The sequence below is a fragment of the Scophthalmus maximus genome, chromosome 20, assembly GCF_022379125.1.
Source record: "Scophthalmus maximus strain ysfricsl-2021 chromosome 20, ASM2237912v1, whole genome shotgun sequence".
NCBI classification, from domain to species: Eukaryota; Metazoa; Chordata; class Actinopteri; order Pleuronectiformes; family Scophthalmidae; genus Scophthalmus; species Scophthalmus maximus.
Window position 1 is genome coordinate 16,917,501 of NC_061534.1, and position 21,057 is coordinate 16,938,557.

At 40.9% G+C, this 21,057-nt stretch overlaps 2 protein-coding genes and 1 long non-coding RNA gene across 9 annotated transcripts in view; 1 reads left to right on the plus strand and 2 right to left on the minus strand.

The window, feature by feature from the left end:
* Positions 1-1,458, minus strand: part of LOC124849728 — a 16,490-nt gene extending 15,032 nt beyond the window's left edge. Inside the window, exon 1 of the long non-coding RNA XR_007030203.1 lies at positions 1,365-1,458. This is a non-coding gene — a long non-coding RNA (uncharacterized LOC124849728). The remainder of the gene's footprint in view (positions 1-1,364) is intronic.
* Positions 1,315-8,422, plus strand: si:dkey-82o10.4 (uncharacterized protein LOC797793 homolog). Its single transcript, XM_035608594.2, has 5 exons — positions 1,315-1,845; positions 4,368-4,439; positions 4,768-4,894; positions 5,584-5,728; positions 7,782-8,422. Exons 1-5 carry the CDS (start codon positions 1,330-1,332, stop codon positions 7,864-7,866), a joined length of 945 nt encoding a protein of 314 aa, XP_035464487.2. The 5' UTR covers positions 1,315-1,329; the 3' UTR covers positions 7,867-8,422.
* A 2,672-nt stretch (positions 8,423-11,094) lies between these two features.
* On the minus strand, positions 11,095-21,032 carry efhb (EF-hand domain family, member B). 7 transcript variants are annotated; one of them, XM_047329342.1, is made up of 13 exons: positions 20,663-21,032; positions 20,451-20,519; positions 18,606-18,749; positions 17,794-17,966; positions 17,454-17,564; positions 17,210-17,339; positions 16,970-17,050; positions 16,801-16,868; positions 16,546-16,700; positions 15,921-16,128; positions 15,242-15,436; positions 14,588-14,769; positions 11,095-12,987 (listed from the first exon to the last, which is right to left on the minus strand). In XM_047329342.1, exons 3-13 carry the CDS (start codon positions 18,662-18,664, stop codon positions 12,841-12,843), a joined length of 1,509 nt encoding a protein of 502 aa, XP_047185298.1. In that variant the 5' UTR covers positions 18,665-18,749; positions 20,451-20,519; positions 20,663-21,032; the 3' UTR covers positions 11,095-12,840. The 7 variants fall into 7 exon arrangements, with proteins under 7 accessions (XP_047185298.1, XP_035464482.2, XP_035464484.2 ...); XM_035608589.2 differs by having other exon boundaries at positions 17,794-17,971; XM_035608591.2 differs by having other exon boundaries at positions 16,600-16,700; positions 17,794-17,971; positions 20,451-21,032.
* Positions 21,033-21,057: the final 25 nt, after the last annotated feature.

Genomic DNA, 21,057 nt, shown 5'->3' on the forward strand with positions numbered 1-21,057 from the left:
AACGGCGCTGACCTGTAATCACCGGCAACAGCGGGGACGTAATGATGTTTTGGTCCGTTGATCAAATTTCACATTTTAGCTCAATCATTTTAGGCACCTGCGCTGAAAACAAAGCCTGGGCAGAAACTGCTGGCCCGTAGGAACAACTTGTTCTGTGCGTGCATGCGTGAGTGTGTGTGTGTGTGTGTGTGTGTGTGTGTGTGTGTGTGTGTGTGTGTGTGTGTGTGTGTGTGTGTGTATGTGTGTGTGTTCTTTTTAAATCATTTATTGTAATGCATTATAATAATACATCCATGCACAGACACTTAAAGTATGTTTGTTGGTTTGTTTTTGGAGGGCATTTGCATTCATTTCCTGGAGACTTACATTCACCACTTGACAACCCTTACCCTTATCTAAACTAAACCTATAACCTTACCCTTTGACCCACACTTGACCTTTTCCCCAATTGGGGACACGGGATTTGACAAGTCGTCCCCATGTAACTGGTCCTTGGTGTGAAATGTGTCCCAAAGGAGCCTGTGACAGAAACAGACTGGCACACACACACACACACACACACACTGGACAGGAAGCAGATAAATGGATATGTATCACCCTCTACTGGATTCTGTCAGTAAAGCCACTTTGCTGCATTTACGTGCGGTATGTAAGTTCCAACAACCAAACTAACAAACAAATAAAACTCTCAATCAGCCAAACAAAGAACAAATATAGTTATTTGAAATGAATACATGTGTAATATTGTGCTGCAAAAAAACCCGTTTCACATCCCCCTGGATGCACATAAAAGCAACCCAAAGCTAGTTTGTGATCTGATTTAACAGTAATAAAGAGGTTGTGAATGATATTTTGAAAAGAAATTATTAGGGCTGCTGAAAACCTTATGCTGCATAATTAACCTGTCAGAGTTGAAAGAACCTCCATTATAATGGGTTTGTACATACATATAAAATACCCAATATATATATATATATATATATATATATATATATATATTAATACTGTTCTTCCACTCCATCCCTTCCTCTACTTCCCATGGCTTCCACCTTTTTTTAAAAATACTTTGCTGTAAGAAATTTGGTTTGCTGGCTTGAGAAGGAGCAGGAGCAATTATATTTAGTATATATATACATAATCATATATATACATTAAACAAGTTAAAATATCAATTTAAAGTAAAGAAAGATGAACTGTCGTTGGACAGAGTCCCACCGTAGTGTTCCACTGGATCGTTTGTGCATTTCCAAGAGCACTAGAAGGCATCAGTCGTGTGTGTGTGTGTGTGTGTGTGTGTGTGTTCACGTCGTGTGCAGCGCCACAAGGATTATGGGTAAGGCATGGGGTGAGTTGCGTAAGGTTACCTCAGCAGCGGCCACGGAGGCAACGCCAGCGTCGGTCCTCGGGTCCCCGGTGCCCCTCGCGCTGATGCAGCGGATCGCCAGCCTCGCCGCAGCCCCGGGGATCGGCGGCCTCGCGGCGCGCGGGCCCGCAGTCCGCGCCTGGAAGAAGGGCCCGGCCGGCCGCGGGCAGCCGCTCGTGCACGGCCAGTGGGCGGGGGCGTGCGCGCGTGCCTTCGCCGGGGAGCCCGGAGCGCCAGGCCGGGGCTTCTGCCGGGGCTTCTGCCGGCGGAGGCTCGTGTTCGTCGGACAGACACACAGACTTGTCTGCTCCCGGCCGGGAGCCGACGGGCCCGCGGGGAGCTCCGGCGGTCAGCCCGCTCTCTCCGTGGTCGGCAGCCCGGATCCGATCACATGGATCCGGTGTAAAGCCATGATGTACCTGATCAGTGTGTGCTTCGAGTCGGACGTCACCTCTGTGGAGTTTGAGAGAGGAGTGAAGCAGGTAACTCACCGAGAGAGGAACCAACGGGCCTTCTACTTCGATGGTGTACATTTGCTCGTTGACGTCTCCGAATATGCGTTTTATGATCTCCAATCATGACGTTATTTGCTCAGTTTATGTGGCATTGCTTTGAAAGTGCCCTGTGATTCTTCTGAGGTAAAAGAACTGTAAAAAAAAGCAAAAAAAACCCAAGATGATAGAAATTAAGTTTTGATATTCGGATTTTTAAAATAATTTGTCACTTTTTTTGCGTCAAAATGTCTTTAAAAGGACCATATCAATGTTGCAGGTGTTGTTGAGTTTGCTACTTCGATTATCCCAAATGTTTTTTTTAGGAATTTTCCATCCTAGAGGAATCTGTCATTTTTCTCCGAGAGGGTCTTGTCCGGCTGAAAACACGTGACCTCCACTTCTCTAAACCGGAAACACGTGACCCCGAAAAACACCTGACCTCTACTTAGCTCTGTAGTTTTGATTATAATCCCTCTAATTAGTTCAGTTGCTAAGACACACTTTTGTAAACATGATGATAGTATTTTGCGCGATTATTGTAATTTGTTAACTTACATTTGTTTACACTGTTATTTATACATAATGTTTTGTGAGTTGCTTTGGACAAAACGTCTGCTAACTGCCAAACAGGGAGGCAGGTAGCTTAAAGGGGCAGTAAGTGATTCTAAAGCAATACACGTTTTGTTGAGATCAGGGAATATTTCGGACCCGCGCCACACAACACCGCGAGCGCAGGTTGTAAACGTCACCCGTCGACACCTTAAAGGGATAGCTCAGTGATTTTGAAGTGGGGTTGTGTGAGTTACTTATATGCATAGTTAATATGTTACCTTATGGAGATGGTGATCAGCGATGTCATTTTACGGAGTTCGCCAATGGGGTATATGGCAGTGAAAAAAATACGTCCTTTAGCGTACAAGTGAACGCATATTTATTTTTTTACGTAACGTTTAAAAATGTGGCGAAAAAGACGTTTTTTGGTGCTCCCCTCTGCAACAGTGGGACTCAGACTTTTTCCTACTTCCACTTCTCCTCCAAAGTCCTTGAAATGATCACCATCTCCATATGGTAACATATTAACTATGCATAAGTAACTCATACAACCCCACTTCAATATCACTGAACTATCGCTTAAAGAGACGTGCCAGCGGCGGTGCCGCAAGTCCTTGGTTTTGGCCTAGTGGTTAGTGCGTCGGACTCCCAAACCGCAGGTTGCGGGTTCGCGGCCGGCTCAAGCAGCAAAACCACAACAACAACAACAACAGAGAGAGAAACAAGCTGTCTCCAAAATCGCTTAGTAAAGTTTTGAACAATATCTACCCTGCTAAGAATTACTCAGGCTGCATTTTAATACTAACAATAATGTGTGTTGTTTTTGTGGAAATGATATTGAAACTACAGACCATATATTTTTCTCATGTAATTTAATACATGCAGTTTTGCGTCTTGCATCTTGAAGACAAGACAAAAAATAATTTCTAGCTTCCCCTTGTAGATATTCTTTACCATTTGGTTTGATATTGAAAAACAAAAATCAGGAACTCTGTTGTAACGTGATTTTAAGTCTGGCTAGAGTCCAAAAATCTTCCCCAAACTTATTGTTTTTTTAAACGAATTTGGGTTATACTTGAAATCTTTTAGGATGATTGAAGGTAAGAAGGCACAGGTTTTTTATAAAATTATGGAAGACTTTCTCAGACAATTGAAATTGCGGTGTATTTCCCCTTGTGTATTTATTACCTCTTTTGCTGTTCCCCTCCGGCAAATATTTCATATTTTGTTTTTATTCTAAATGAATGATGCCATATTTGTTTTGTCTACATCTATTACAATTAAATTAAATTAAATAATACAAATAAATTCTCAATGAAACCGTCTGTTTGTCTGGTCGCCTGATCATGACGTCATACCTCCTGCGCATGCGTCAACCTTGTGGTTGTTGCCAGAAATGCTCAAAATAACATATTGTGTCTTTGATAAAAGATCAATTTGGATTGGTGAAAAATCTTAACTGAAAAATCTTAAGTGTATGATCTCAACAGCCAACTGAAAAATCCTAAAAGGCCATGTTGCCACATTTAACTAAGCAAACTAAATAGTCCCATAGTACTTTTCCCCCCTCTGTCTTATAAGTCCTTCAAGTGCCAGTGGAAACAATGGAAATTTCAATTAATAAAATAACATTACATATGGGCAAAAGCATGTTGAACATTGTGTGATATGAAGTTGATCCACAACTGCTTTCAAATGTACCTCATAGTGAGACAGTTTTTTCTCAACTAAAGACACTCAATGGAAAAAGATACAATGTTGTATATTTGAGTTTTGCCCGTTGTTACCTGACTTTCGACAAAGGTTCCCCCCTCCTGGTTTGAAGCAGAAGTCATGAGTTTACCCAATTAGCTCAGACCACAAACACGTTTGTAACGACAGGAACTGAGGCCCTAATGATATATCACCGACCATGATTCAGATAAATAAACACACATCTTGTTCCTCGTCCATCCCAGGCTGTGCTCCATGTCTCTAACGTGATGTCCAGCGGCAACTACCATGAACTGAAGGGAGTTGTGTCCAATGAGGTAACAAATCACGCACACAACTGTACAGTCACATACAAAGTGCATTTGTATTTAAATGAAACATTAATATTTCACTATACTGTGTTTCACTAACATTAGCTAGAAATGTATGGACCACTAGGCACTACATAAACTCCAATCTACGTGAACATGTGATATGTTATTAAGCTCCCTTTTTTGGGGGGGGCATTGTGTTCAATTCCAAAAAATTACACCGTGTTGCAAACATAATCTTAACGGTTTAATAAATTCTTTAAGGCTTCTAATATTCAAATGTACTTAATTACTTCATCTGTTTTTGTTCTGATGGTGTCTTTTGTTCTTCCAGATGGTAAAATATATTCAGAAGAGGTGCAGGCCCCTCACCAAAGCTCAGAGAAGGCAGCTAGCTTTAACCATGGATGATATTATATTTGTGTTTCCGGAAGATGTGTCCGTTGTCTTCGATCAATATGGTGAGTTCTGTCGGCAAATAACCTTCGCATACTTGAGTTGAAGTGGGCATTCTGTCAGGGTTTGCCCTTTCACAACCTGAGCAAACCAGTTAACCTGCTCCGCTGCTAAATTAAGATTACCACACAAACTCTTAATCTCCGTTTCAGATCTGATCTTTTTCCATTCCTTTTCACCCTCTGCAGTCGTCAATGTTGATGCATCCAGATCAGTTACACAACGCTTTTAAGTTGGAATCAAACTTTATTGATTATCGTATCTGACTTTTTACAACACACTGAAGCCGCTTTTCAGACGTGCACCGAAGTTCGGACATTGTCCTGAACTTTTCCTGAGGGGCTGTATGTGAGAAAGCAAATGTCCGCAAATGTTGCTCCAGAACCCTTCCTGCAGCCCCCCTTGTCAAATGTCCGTGAGTGAACCCATGTGAGAATACAGCAAGAAAATCTTCGGCGTGTTGATGACTAACCAAAAAACACAAATCGTCATGTCCCGCCTGCTGCAAACTTCATGTCTGAACATCTACAGAATAAGCGTCATAAGTAGATCAGCTCAACAGAGCTTCATCTATAGAGGACTCTGGATCTAAATTCAAGTTCATCAGTTGTGAATATGCGACTTCATAGGAACTTTATTCTGTCTGTCGAAGCTTCAGCCCTGCCAACTGCTGATCCCGTCTCTCCCCTTTCAGGTAGAAAGTTCTGCTTCATCGTCCTGAGGTTTTGGCTCCTGTCAACACACGAAGGGCCGGATGACCCAGAGGGAATGAAGATCTTCAAAGTGCCGTCCAGTGAAGACGGCAGCCCACAGAAGAAAATAGCGACCGCCGTCTATGAGTAAGCACTCGGGTTGTCGCCTGCACACACAAACGTGCTGCTTGTCCAAAAGTACGGATTACAATCAAATCTTCTCTCACTCAGCGCTGACGTGTTCAAATCTTCTTCTTTTTTTTTCATGCAGTCAGACGTCAGTTCAGTCTGAAAGCGGCTTAAAGCACTTTAATGTGCCTACTGATTGGGTGACCAAAAAAAACAGCCAAGAAAGTGACAATCCTAAGCTTGTATTGACTTTAACGCTGTCTGCACAGCTACTACAGAGGAAACAACGCATTAGTAGAGCAGCGGAAACTTCAGTCCTCCTTTAGTGTTGATGCAGGATGCGTTCAGGCACAGTAGTGTGTGTAGTTCATTTGTGTTTTGGTGGCGCTCTCAATCTCTGTATTCGTCGTGCACATAAAACAGTACAAGGGAATCTCACCAGGCTGGACCTTTCAAAATTTGAGCAACACAAATCTGACCTGTATGGTGTCTGGTTAAAGTCCACAGCTATATTTCGTTCAAAATTCTGAATAATCGAGCAGAACATACAGAATGTGAGCAAGACGTCGCAGCCTAACGTCTTTTCATTCCGTGCTTGGTCACTATCTGACTATAGAAATTCAGGAGCATCATTTTATGCCTGATGATAAAAGATGACTTGGGAAATATCGTGCAAGTGTTGTGGGGTCTCTATAAAATCTCCTCATGTCTGAATGAAGCCATCAGCAACATTGACATAATGGACACCATGTGTCTGAGTAACAAAAATGCATTTCTTTAACAGACAGATAAAGCCAGCAACATTACATGTTCCATTTGTGAAAGGGGATAAAGACAGAATTCAGTTTTGTTTGTGAAATTCTGATCATGCGTCACTTCTCTGACTTTAGTTCAAAGAGCTACTGACAAGATTTGCTGCTGAAAGAAAAAAAAAAGAGTAAAATAATTCCAATCCCAGTGCATGTCACATTCAAAAGCCTCCTTCCATTTCCCATCAGTAATCCGGTTAGTTGTTGGACCACACGGTGGGGTCTTCTCTACCTAATGCCCACCTATCTAGTTGGCCAGATTCTCCTTTCCTATTGTTTCAGGTCTTAGACTCCCCTTGGAGAAAGCTTATTAAACTTCCAAGTGCTATCCCAAAGGCTAGAAAACAGACAGTTTTGGCAGAATATGGAAGGCATTTTCAGAATCCTCACATCGTTACTTTCAAGGTGAGACAAAGGGGCAAAACTTAGTTTGAACGTCAGCGTAAGGGCGTTTTCACACTGGACCAAGGTTAGACACAGCGCTCCTGTTTTTGTTACATTGTATACATTTGATCCGGTCAGTTTTGGATTCACATTGTCTTCTTGCGAGCGCTAATGCGCTTCCCTATACTGCACTTTGATTGGTTTGTAGACGGGCGTGCGTCCGACGTCGGTGTGTTGTCAATTCGGCGGGAGGCCTTACCTGTTCCCGCTCTGCCCTCCTCTCATATCCTCTCTCTCTCTCTCTCATCCTTTCAGAAAATAAGTTATACATTCCTGCATTTTTTTCAAGTTGACTTTATTGTTATTTGTCGGACCAAATTGCACTGAAATATTTAGTCTCCTCTGCCCAGGTGCTACCGCGGTTCATTTTTCCACTTCTTGTTCAAGTTCTTATTCTCCTTCTGTGATAGCTGGCTGCCTCAACTTCCTGTAATTGGTCCGAAAGTCCGAACCATCCAAAAAAATAGTTTTTACACCGCTAACGAACCGAACCACGGTTCAGTTAGATCCGCACCGACACCAACTCTTTTGGTCGGACCAAAATTTGGTCCGTTGGTCCGGACCGTGGTCCGAGGAACCTTTCACACCTGCATCTTTGGTTCGGACCAAACCAAGTAGGCGTGAACGCGCCTCAGTCAGTCTGTCTGTATCTTTAAAACTATAAATACATTTGAACTACAAAGAATTTAGGATGCTCTTCTGAACTCTTCTGAATTTTCAGTTTCAGGTAGGTATGCATGGTTTACCTCAGTCTGATTCGTGTTTAAAATGTAAAGCATCTTAGCTCCTGTTAAACACGTCTGCCTCTTTCCTTCTAGATTCCACCAAGAGCTGACGAGGGGGGCCTCTCCTGACTGGACGGTCACGACAGTTTGGCACTGGCACTGGACACTCGCCAAATGATTTGACCCGACACTGTGAGGACATTTGTTTACTCATCAGTGACGCAGCAGCCGACTAGTGATGAGCTGAATTTATTTATGGACATTGACTAAAGAACTGACCATCACGTGAAAGGTCGCCCTTTGATCCAATGATGCCTTTTAAACCCTTCCTCGGAGATTTCACACGGGTGAATACAATTGTTATACAGGTCAAAGTAGGAGAAACGCGCATTTAGTGGTTTTAGCTGAGACATGGACATATCGGAGTGATCGGAGAAGACTTGAAATCTCCTGACTGTGTTGCCCAAAAAAAATGTATGTCCGAGCTCTTTCTAGAGCTTTCAATCAAAATCTTCCTCAGTCACTTGAGTTTGATTATGGCTCAGGGTGTCATCACGTGACCTACAGTACAGTAGGCATCAAACGTAACCTCCTTTCCTTTGCTAAGGAAGACTGAGAGGCAGCCTGAAGCTCACAGGAAATATGTCTCCAAGGTCAAAACTTAACTTTGACACTGAACACTGGTGTGTTTGTTGAACCAATATATTGTCAATAAATTGTGCTCTAAACCCTTAGATTATCACACAAATTCTGTCCTTCGTCTCTTCAAAATCAACACATACACACTAAACCAACAATATGCCACTCTTTGACTTTGCAGTGATAAACTGTATGAAAAACATTACGATGGTTAAGGCAGCTGGACCCCAGCATTATACACTAATATCTTCCAACTCTCCCTTGACTTGAAAGGAAAACCCCCCACAACTATTTCATGTTAAAATAATATAGTACTTGTTTTGACAAAAAAGAACTGTACTTGCGGGTGCGTATTGTCACGTCTCCTGGAACTCCACAGATGGCGTTTACACTTTTGAAGCCAAAAGCAGTTAATGCAGCAGTGCCTGAAGCCTGTATTATCTGGAATCGCCAGCAGAGGGCGACTCACTGGTTGCAAAATGAAGTCCGTTTCTATAGAAGTCTATAGAAGTAACTATTTCTCACTTGATTAATAACGTTAGTAAACATTTTCCTGAGGAGTTTATAGTTCAATCTCTAGTTTCAAGTCGTCTTCAATACAGCATGATGTTCGTTTTGGAAATCGTGGTCTCATTTGGAGTAAAATGGACGATAAAGCACTGTAGCGTGGATACAGCGTGATTGACAGCTGGCCTGCCATGGTTGCAGGTGTAGGTGGGCGCACAGTGGACGAGATCTTTCAGACTCACCCCCAAACCTATGTCCGGTTTCCAAACCGGACGCTGGTCAAAATGAGAAACTCGAGGCTTCAAAACAACTGTTCCAAAACCAAGGGTTGACATCACGGTGGTTTGCCACTTTGGTTAAGATAGATGGATAACTTTATTGTCTGTCCCAAAGCAGTGACAGAAAATTCTCCTTCAAGGAGGTTCCACAATACGTATGACATTAAAACACATTTAAAACATACAAAAACAGCAGCTGTACGTTGTCTATTATACATTGTTCAGAGTGGTTATTGCAGAGGGAATAAACGATTTCTTGTAAATGTTCCTCCGGGACAAAGGAACTTTGTGCCGTCTGCCTGATGGTAGTGCCTGGAAAGAGTGGTGGAGGGGGTGGGAGGGGTCCCCTATGATCAGGGTGGCTTCCCTGATGACATACCGGTTGTACAGTTCAGATAGGGGGGTTTAGGGGGAGCCGATTGTCTTACTGGAATGATTTATCATGCGGGAGAGTTTTTGTGTTCTGTTTGGTGGTGAGGAGGTTGCATCAGGATGAAATAAGGGTTCGTTGTCAAGTGAACATCAAACGACAACTTTTTCCATAACCTATCGAAACGAAGCATATATTGATTTTAAAACCAAAGAATCACTACATCCTTATAACGTCAACGTAGGTAACCGTCTTCTTTCACGTTTAACAATAAACAATACATTTAGGATGAGAAAAAAAAAATCCCCCACAGGCCCTATGTTTGCAACACTTTCACCCAACTGTTTCTAAACTCAGCGTCCACAGGCTGATTCAAGAGCTGACTGCGTTAGCACTAAATGCACAGTCCCTGTATTCCACAACTGCATTCTCCACATGGGATTCACGAAACGTCTAGGGGACCACATATATTAGTATTCTGGTACTTGTGATAAGAAGCAAAGTGAAACAAGATAATCCAATTTCCATGGCGGGAGGCGGGAGGGGGCGTAAGTTCTGGTACATGGTTGTCGGCGATGCAGTCGACTGTTCGAGTACTTTATGGGTCGTCGGGAGATCACGACGCGTCCTACACCGAGTGAAAAATGTATTTAGTTGAATAGCATCGCTGCGAGCAAGAATGACAAATTCTACCAGAAACATTTTTTTTTTCCCACCAGTTCCGCCGACTCGAACGCAGCCTGTGTCTGAGTCCACGGTCACTGCCAGAAACATGTCACTTGTCAGAGACGTCGAGTCTGACACGCTGGCGAACGCTCCGTGAGAGCCCGCTGCGATATTATTAATGCTGACGAGATATCTAACAAACAGAGAGGATTCTGTCATTAGCGGACGCTAATTCATGCATAATGAAACGCACGCTGAGGATTATTGTAATGTTCCTGCATAGTGATGTGGCAAGTTTGCGTGGGTTTTTTCTTCTTCTTTTTGGTTCCAGTCGAGCATCTTGCAGAGTCATAATGAGATTAAACGGAGTGCGGTTAGCTTAGCACATGTCAATGTGTTCGTGGATATGGTGAGAGCACATTAAACAATTTAGCACGCCTGTGCGTCACTCGGGTTTAATGGAAATTAACAAGAAAGCAAAAATAAGTGGTGAATATACAAGATGCTAATTTATTTATTTTTATTAGATATTTTACTGTTTTGTAATGTTCTGACGCGGATCAGTCGAGGCTGTGCGCCAACCCGCTTCATTAATCTGGTGAGCGAAACCGATTGCAAACAATCTCCTCGTACCTTCTTAAGAGTCTGCGTGTCGGCACGTTGCTCAAATTAAAGAAGGCATAGGTTAATTGTACTATCTCTGTCAGACTCTCTTCTTCTAAGGTGGATTAATAGAATTACTAGATAAATGTGCTTGAAAATCAAAACCTAATACTCTGACAGAACAAATGATAAGGCACAGAGAATGTACCAAGTCTTTGACAGGCACAGCAACAGTTATTATTTAGTCCAAAGCAATCAATTAAAGATTTAACACTGTTTCACAACAGCTTAGGTGTAACAACAGAAGACAACAAAAAAGAGGCTGAAATTGTGACACAACCAATGAGCTGCTTCTATGCATGAAATTGTATCTTTCATTTTAATCGGAAAAAAAATTGATTCTCCATATCAAGACATGTAACGGAGAGGGAAAAAAAACATTTCATCCACTGACATGTATATGTATAGTGAATTAGTGGTGCTGCTAATATCATGACTAATGAATACCAATGATGGTTGAGGGCCTTTAAAATGCGTTATGAAAATAGAAATCGAGTTAAAATCAAACTTTTAGTCATTTAAGCACACTGCAAGTCCAGACTGAGCAACGTCAACAAGAGCAGATGAAAATGTCACAGTAAATTTAAAAAATATAGCTGAAATATAGACGTAAAAGTCACAGCCTTCTGTCTCAAAACGTTAAATAAATGAACCTGGTTGTTATCTCCAAAAGGATGTGTTGTATCTAAATAATTAACCAAATCCATGCACCTGAAAAATGAAGTGTCCTGTGAGGAATTATCATAACAATTACGATGAAATGTATTTGTGCCAACGCTGGCTGCTTTCGGAGCGACTGTATCAAACAAGCTGTTTGCTACTTTTCCCAATAAAGAACGTAAAGCTTCGAGGTGCAGCTCAGTTATCCAGCGTATCATCACATACGTGGTGGGTTAAGATATAAAACCATATATTGAAAAATGCGTAACAGGTGCAGTATGTCTCTTCGCATAACCTTCTTTTTTAATGGCTGCTCTGCCAGGAACTGCTTTGTGGCTTCCAGCGAATTCATGAATTCATAAAAGAAAAGGCAGCACTCCAATAAAAAAAAAAAACATAATCCAAAAAATAGGTCAAGAAGAAGCTCGGATAAAGGCTTGTATGACAAAACACATTAGTCTGATGTTAGCCATTAAAATAAGTTCTATGCAGTGCTGTTTTCCTGTATTTTCAATTGATTCATTACCAGGATCATGATAAAGTATCAAACCATCCATCCATGTTTGACTGGACCAAGTGTGAAAGTTGAGCAATATAATAGAATGTGACACATTTGCCTTAAGGTATGTGAAAAGCACAAATAAAATGAACTGATCAAGCACAAAAGACATAGCTCTCAGAATTAAGTGAGTTCACCCACCAGCTCAAATAGACCCCACAGGGAAAAAAACAGAAGGCCAAAACCCCTGAGTTGTAGCGTTTGTAGCTAGCACCTCGCAATTTACAGAGTCAGGGCTGTGCTGAAGAAACGGGTGTTTTATTCCGACGCGCACGAACCGACAGCTAGCGTAACCGTGGGGAAATAGTTGCCTAATTTTACAAAAAGTTTACAGCTTACTGCCCCTTTAATACTGACTTTGTCTGTTCAGATCTCCAGTGGCTGATACTTACATTCTTATGAATAAAAATATAATGACAATAAAAGTAATGCATCAATATAAGTGTCCATTTTTTGTAAGAAATAAGATGCAGGAAGTTTGTGATTTACATTAGGAATGCCTGTTTTGCTCTTTAAATACTGTTACTGCTGTTAGAGATTTATAAGAAATTATGGTTGTCATGTGAAAACGTAACAACACAGCAAACAAACACTTATGATGAAAGTTTCATCCTACCACTGTTGAAAAAACAACAGCTGTCATATATATCTGGGCTGCATAAGTATTTTATTTCTCCTCATCTTGTTAAAAATGCACTGCCATCAAACCGAAATATTTTGTTTTCACTGGAAAGCGGAGATATGTATTTAGGCAGAAATATTGTCTGTTGTGGAGAAACACTGTAAAGATAAAAATCCCCCCCCCCAGTGTCACATTGCTTTCATTTCCTTGAGTACGTCACGGAAATCCTCAACACAAACGTCCCCATGCGGTTGCCTCATGGACGCCAGCCTCCAGACCTCCTCGAAGGTTTCCCCTGAAATATTCACACCCACATTACTGAAGATCTCTGCAATCTGTGAAGGAGAGGACGAAAGGTGTCAGTAACAGAGAACACACTCAAACAGGGTCATGTTATCACAATGACATGCATGATATAATCGCACTAAAGCCACACAGCAACACCAGGAGTCTTAAAATGTACGATTTGGAAAATGAACTGAACAAATATGAAACCGGTCTGGTGATAGAAAACATAAGCTGGACAAATATTAAAAAGATAGATACGTGGTGATTCAAACAACAGATAAACGAATAGAAGAAAATAATTTGAGCCTGACCGATATATCGGTTGGCCGATATTATCGGTCGATATTGTCGTTTCACAGACACAAATGTACGGATATTAAATCTTTTACTGTACAAAATAAACAAGGCAGAACAAAATTTACATTTATGTTAAAATTTTACATTTTGTTTACTTTCTTAATTCAAGTTCTATATATTTGGTTGTATTTGTGATTTCTTTTTATTTATAGTTATTTATGATTAAGTTTATGGTTAAACTAAAATATCAAGCCTCAATTACATAAAGGTTACATATATATATATATATATATATATATATATATATATATATATATATATATATATATATATGTATATATATACGTATATATATGTATCGACTGATGTTTCGGTATCGGAAATCTTGTACTCCCTAATATCGATACCGGCATCAGCCCCCAAAAATCCATATTGGTAAAAATGTATCAATATAAGGAAAATGTAAGGCGAAATATTCTAACTTTTAATGTCGGAGAGAGTAATGTCGACAATAGCAACTGTTTTGTAGAGGAGGCTTGATTGATTTGAAGCTGCTTAACAAATGAATGTAGGGTCAACAGTGGAATGGAACCTGTAGTTTGTTTGTTTGTAATCAACTGTTTGACCCCCGAGATTCAACAAATATGAAATTCAAGACAACTTCTCATGACTTGTTTCCTTTTAAGATTACTTTTCTCAGGCAGATATTTTGATTAGTGAAACAAAGGAGTAATTAATAAGATTAAAGATAACTGAGTTGATCTCGTATAACAGGCAGACTTACTTAGACGCCTACGTAAAACAGAGCATTCATTCATAAATGTTGTTAGTAACACCTCTGCTGTCCTGCTATGACGGGAAAAAATGTTTCACTATGAAAATACATCTTTCCCATTCAACACGATTTATTTTTCAAAAAAGGGTCAATTTGGTCACTAATAATGATTACATGTTAAAGGTGCAGTAAGCAATTCTGAAGCATACGGGTTTTCGGCTCAGCCCTGGCTCTCTAAATTGAAAACAAAAAAATGGTGTAGACTGCACCACACTACACTGCAAGTGCAGTTTGTAAACATCACTCGTCGACACCTTAGGACACACGTGCTAGCGGGTTGCGCTGCAACTCCACAATTTTGCGAGTAGTTCTCCCACACCGGCGGTTGGCGGCCTGGCCAGAGCAGTAAAATCACAACAACAACAACAAAGAGAGAGACAAGCGCTCTACAAAATCGCTTACTGCCCCTTTAATTTCAAACAAATCAGGAACAGCCAATGAAATAAAAGGTAGACAGTGTCATTGTGACCTTTCTTTGTTACACTATGCCAGTGATCTGGTGCGGAGATGCTTACCTCCTCCTTGGTGCGAGGACAGAAGAAGTCTTCCTCGTGAACTCCCCGGAGGGCGTAAACTGATGGATGCAGGAGATCTGCGGCCCTCGATGTGTCGCCGTAGTCAGTGGTGTCAGCGACTCTCTTGATGCGCGGCACTGCAAGGTCGGAGCGCACAGACGGGATCCCATAGGTGCGACTATCTGTGTACAAGAGATTGGGGAGGATTTTTATTAGATGGGAGTGAAGGAAATGTAAATAAGTTAAGTTAAGTTATCAGCACTCATAAATATCACATAATTGTTACACATAGTGGGAAAAAACTGATGGTATGTCTGCAACTATGTTTTAGTTTATGAAATTATGACAATATCAGACAGTGATATTAATGAAAGACAGTTGTCATTCTTGTGTCTTTAAGAAGATATTTGCTGTTGCTTGATTTTTCACCTTTGACATTCACCAACTACTGTACGGTGCACATTCTGACTGAAGTCATTCTATGTTGTCAACCACAAATCCTACCACTGGGTTTTAAATGATGAGAAAAATGTCAAATCGTTGACGATACAGATATTTTCATGTCTACAGTCTACATGTTGTATTGTGTGTGGATGTGTATTCTAATGGAATGTACATCATACTTACCACAGCAGATCAGTCATGCTGACTTACTTGAAGTGAGTGGACGATCACTGATTGGCCCGATAAGGGAAGAGGCGATGAAGAAGTGGTCTGGGTCTGCGATGAGTCGCCTCAGGGTCCTGGGAGTCTTCTTGGAGCTGCCTGGCTCTACTGGCTCCAGGTCCTCGGGTTTAATCAAGGCCTGATAGGCAGGACGCTGTTCTGATTGTGACAAATACTTCCTCTCTGCGGTCCGACAAGAGACACAAAATCAGTTCCTGGAAATGAGCCTGCAGGTAGAACCTGCATCACCCTGATGGGCAATAAAATAGAGCTCAGGCTATTGACTCTTTTATTGCCACATAAATCAATTTTGTTGTAGTCCAACTCTAATTCAGTACCTGAGATCTGGGCAGGGGAAGTTAATGAATAGAAGTGTAAATGTAAAGCATAGTGACCCTGAAAAGCATTGAAGGTTAAAATAATCGCACCGTCTTGGAGCAAAATAGCAAATCGATACTTTACAATACATTAAAGGGGCAGTAGGCGATTTTGGAGAAAGCTTGTTTGTCTCTTTGTTGTTGTTATGGTATGCGGGAACAGCGCACTAACCACTAGTTGCAGCGCCACACACATAAAAGTGACAGCTAACGGACGCCGAGGGAATATTAGCAGATTTTTTACAAAACATGTATTGCTTTAGAATCGCTTACAGCCCCTTTAAACTGACCGTTGGTTATGATGCGTTGATCCCTTGGGTCGATGAACATCATGTCCTTCCAGTTGAGGTAGTTGGCAAATTCCAGGAAGTTTATTTGTCCATCCTTGTCTGTGTCACAGCAATCCATCAGGTCGCCCAGCACCGGCCCGCCGACATCCAGCTGGAACTGGCGGCACACCGCCTGCAGGTCCTCTTTGTCAATCCTTCCTTTGCCTTTCTAGTGATTTACGTAAAAAAAATTACATGAAAAGGACTTGTTCTTACTACTATCAGAGATTTATAGACACATTGTTAGTTCATCACATGTGTTGTCACATCATTTGCTTTATCTAAAACGTTGACACTGGCCTTTCTCACAGCAGAGATCCTGACTTAACACCAATAATGGCTGCCAGGGATAAAATAGGAAGCAGGATTTGTTATGATAAGTTACACGAGTCAGGGCTTTGCTCTGCTTTCTTTGATATGAAAAATATACTGTATATGGAAAATCTTGCTACGCTGACTTAACACACACTAAACACTGTATTTTTTCAGGTTACTTTAAATGCAATGAGTTAAATAGTCAGACAAACTGAAAATACACATCCAGAGTATTGCAGTGTCACTCCGCCTGGGGTCATTCCTGTTGTACCTTGTCGTAATGTCGGAATGCCTGCAGCAGGGAGGGGAAGTTTTGGAAATTGACCTTCTTGAGGTGGTGTCGCACGGCGTTGACCAGGCTGCGCTGCGGGTCTGGGCCTCTAGCGTACTGCCCTGGCCCTGTGGAGTGGATTGTTTCTCCAGCCCCTGTGCAAGAAACAGGCAAGATGTGTGTATTTCATTCACATCATATCTTAAATATTCCAGTAAATAACCCAGAAAATACATAATTTCACATAAACTGTACCATATTCATCGAGCGGTGGGAGTAATCCAAAGGTGTGATCTGGCGGCAAATTCAAGGGATTTCTTCTCCTGAAAGAATGAGTTAAATGAGAGGATGAAGTTAAACGTTGGTTAGTAAAATAGAGTCATAGGTCACAAGATTGGTCAGAAGATGTATGACATGCACATACATCCAGTTCGCTTTGTCGCTTTTTGGCTCCAACTTTTCCTTGTTCCCAGATCTTTTCCAAACAGTCTTTGGATTACAAAACCTACAGCATAATAGTATGTGTGCAAGGTCAGGTACAATTGTATTTTCATTTGTATTTAAATGTAGTTTCTTTTGAAATTGGAAAGTGAATGGATAAAATATGTTATGGAAATTTACAGCAAAACACTTTGGTTTGTGCCCGCTTCATATTAACACTCACTTCCTTGACTCCCCGAGCCCGCAGAGACATTTACCAACATTACGTCCATCATTAAAATGAGGTGTGAGCATCCCGAATCTGCTGTCTTTGCTGCAGTGATACCAGTCGTACTTCCTGTCGATCCGCTCACCTGGAGTAGAGCAGACATCACATTTCAAATATGATCAAGGGAACTCAACATACAGAGGGTTGGTAGTAAAAGTGGATGCCTTGTGAATGATGTGGATTTTTAGATTTCCCTTACCAACATAATAGGCATTGTGGCTAAGGACATACGCCTCGTGGCCCACCTGAGCATTCTTCTCCACCTCCACAGCTGTTTTTGGAGGGTTAATAATCTCCCGCGCAGCCCCATCTGGACAACGAGGTAAGTGAAACATAAAAAGAAAAGGAAAGCTCCTCATTTAAGAATAATAAAATAATAGGTACACATATTTAGAACTACCAACACAATTGCAAGGCTGACTGATATTTGCTTGTTGATATTACAGAATTTGTGCCTTACCAGACTTAAATCTATTTTCCACTTTTTTATAACATTGTATCAGCAATTACATAATTTGATGTTTTAATGTTGCACATACCGGTAATTGTTTTAACACCGAATGTCGTTCTGTCATTATACCAGGAAGGGAGTCCCATACGTTGATCATATGACCTGCCCAGAGGTGCTTTGTGACCGGAGGCGTACACGTCGTCACTGAGCTCTTGCAACTTATTTTGCAACGAGGTCTTTAGGGGGGGATTTAACAAGCTTCTGCTCTGTTGGAATTGCACAAAAATAAAGAATTTATACACATATTCTCTTAGCATGACATTCAGTTTTTTTTAAATTTATGTTTGAAATTATGTATGCAAAGTTAGCTTTTGTCACAAAAATACTGTATTTGCATGCACTACATGGTGAAACAAATTCTGACTACACGTCAGTAAAATTGATCCACTAGCTATACCAGCAAGGACACATTCTGGATGAGGAATTAACTAATTAATCAGGACCATCTTAAAATGCCAATAGGTAAAAAAGCTTTTGGTCTTAAAGGGGCAGTTAGTAATCCAATGCACTTTTTGTAAAATTCAGCGAATATTGCCTCACGGTCCGCTAGCTGTCGGTTCAAACTGTGTGTGCAGTTTGTACACCTCACGCCCCCGACACATTAAGAGATGTGTTACAACTCAGAGGTTTTAGCCTCGTGGTTAGCGCGTCCGTCTCCCATACCCAACCTGACCAGTGCAGTAAAAAAATTAGCAAACAATCTTTCTCCAAAATCGCTTACTAACCCTTTAAACTCAGGTAAAGGAATATGTTTAGAGAGCTGGGTTTGTAAAAATTACACTTATTGTAACCTTACCCCTTCTGAGGTGTGTATGTGTGTGTGTGTGTGTGTGTACTGACACTGAAAGCTGATTTGGTTCTAATGCCATGAACAAGAGTGCTGGCGACATCTGGATCATTCCCCTTGCCTGGGTGCACTCTTGTTGCTCCTAGTTCCGGTTGGATGTGATTGCGGAATTTCCTGACAGCCGGTGGGGTGGAGGACTACAAAAAGGAAATGCTGATATGGGTTATGACAGAGAGATATAACAAGCACCTTTGAAATGTACACATCTATCAGATTCTTCAAATCATACTTTCAGTTATGCCAAAGCACCTTGAGATATAACCCAGAGGTAGAATGTAACTAAACACATTTACTCAAGTGCCGCTATCAAAAACAGCACTGAGGTATTTGTACTTCACATCAGTATTTCCATTTTGTATTACTTCATGCTTCTACTCCTTTACATTTCAGAGGGAAATACTTACCCAACAACATGTATTAACTAATAGGAGCTTAAGTAATTTAGCAGATTCTGATTACTCATGCAAAACATAATTGTATCAAAATGATGATGGATTCAATTACGCTGTAGTTATGAGCTGCAGCTGCACACCAACAATAATGTTTAGATATTTTCACATGTGTATATATATATATATTTGCATATATATTTATCTTGTATTAGTATTTCCTTCATATTTTACATTTTAATCTTAAATTTCATCAATGAAAGACTAGCAGAGTCAGAATTCTACTCTACGGTACTCCTGTTTTTACTGTGCATGCGACAATAAAAGACTCCTGCATCAGCAATTATAACCCAATAGTACAATTGAAATTATTCTGAAATGACCCATTTTGCATAAGAACTACTAGCTTTTAGTTTTACTTGAATGCAGGACTTTTAGTTGTACCCTAGCATTTATTTTTTTTATTTATTTATTTATTTGTCAGGGACAATAACAAAAAACATTAACAATAACACAATAACACCATACAGATGTGTTGCATATAAGATTTGTAGCCGAGTCTAATTTGCGACCCCTGCCCCTGGTTAGACTTAGATAATGGTCATAACAAATCATTACCAAATGTACAGTTAAATTAAGCACATAACAAATGGTGCCATTCTCATACATGTGACATGATCATACAAAATGTATAATATTTACATCACGTTACAATAATTATACATGTCTTGTGTGTGTGCATGTGGGTATGTTCCCTTAATCATAACAATATATGTGAATATGCCTAATGTTTTTAGATGTGCCTACACTGTGGGATCAATGATTCCTCATTTCTCCACTATGGTTATTCTTAAACTATTCAAGTGGTCTCACCCTTGCCATTTCTTTTAAGCAGGGATGAGCCATGTCTCCTTCAGGTACAGTCGCGGCTCGCCAGGGGAGGGAAGGGAGGCGGCGCCTCCTCAGAAATTTGAGGGGACCCAAAAAAGATTTTTGTTGTGATGACAATAAAACACCTTTCACTTGGAGATTCTGTGTGTTTTAAGCAAATATAGTGCAAATATAGCGCCTCGACTCCCGTCGTGGCTGACGTTACTGTTTGTCATCAAACCAGCCATCAAAGGGGGCTTGAAACGGCTTTGCCTCCATTGGTGAAAGACAATTACCATATCCAATCAGCATTGCTGTTGACAGGTAGATTTCTGTATCTCTAACATAGGTTGTTGTTGTTGTTTTTTTACGTTGTTGCTGTAGCTGCTAGTGACATGACAGTTCGGATAAATATCCAGGACAAATGAAAAATGAAAAAGATATATATTTCTATACAACTAAAATTGTGTGGAATCTGCCAAGGCGAATGTTTATTCAGATAATTCATTTGAGCATTTCCGCAGAGGGAGTTTGCTAACGCAACGTCAGCTAGCTAGCATTACCTTAAAGTTGACCTACCGTCGGTATGTTTGGTGATGTAGCCATATATCTCAGTTGGTGAGAGTCATTTTCGTCAGTCATGTCCATCTTGAGTTCACATGCAGCAGCAGCAGCAGAGACAATTGTTTGCAGATAAGTGTGTATCTTGTCTCACTGGGAAAATTTTGAACGTTAAAACCAAATGACTTCGGTCAGTCGCCAGCGTTTGCGGACGCTGCTGAGTTGTGCACCTGTTCCAGCTCCGTTGCCAGGCGACGGTCGTCGTCGGTTCAGTTCAGTACACAATAATAGTGTTTGAAAATACTTTTCAGGGTGACTGTAAAAGTATTTGAGCTAAGTGGTGTCTCGGCAAGATATTCATTTCCATATGGGAAAAAAAACCCAAATATGAGCAATAATCCTTGTGGTATTTTTTTATTTGTATTTATTGTTGTTAAATGTATTTTACCGAAATCCCTCTTTTTGGTCTGTATTGCTGACATCAGATTTTTCCTCGTCTTCTTTTGTCTCGAAGTTATTTGGAAAGGCACATACCAGTCGATTGGGAATAAATGCTGGCATGTGATTGGTCCGTCACGCTGATACGTAGGCCGGTTGTCAATGCTGGTCATACGATCTGTCATCA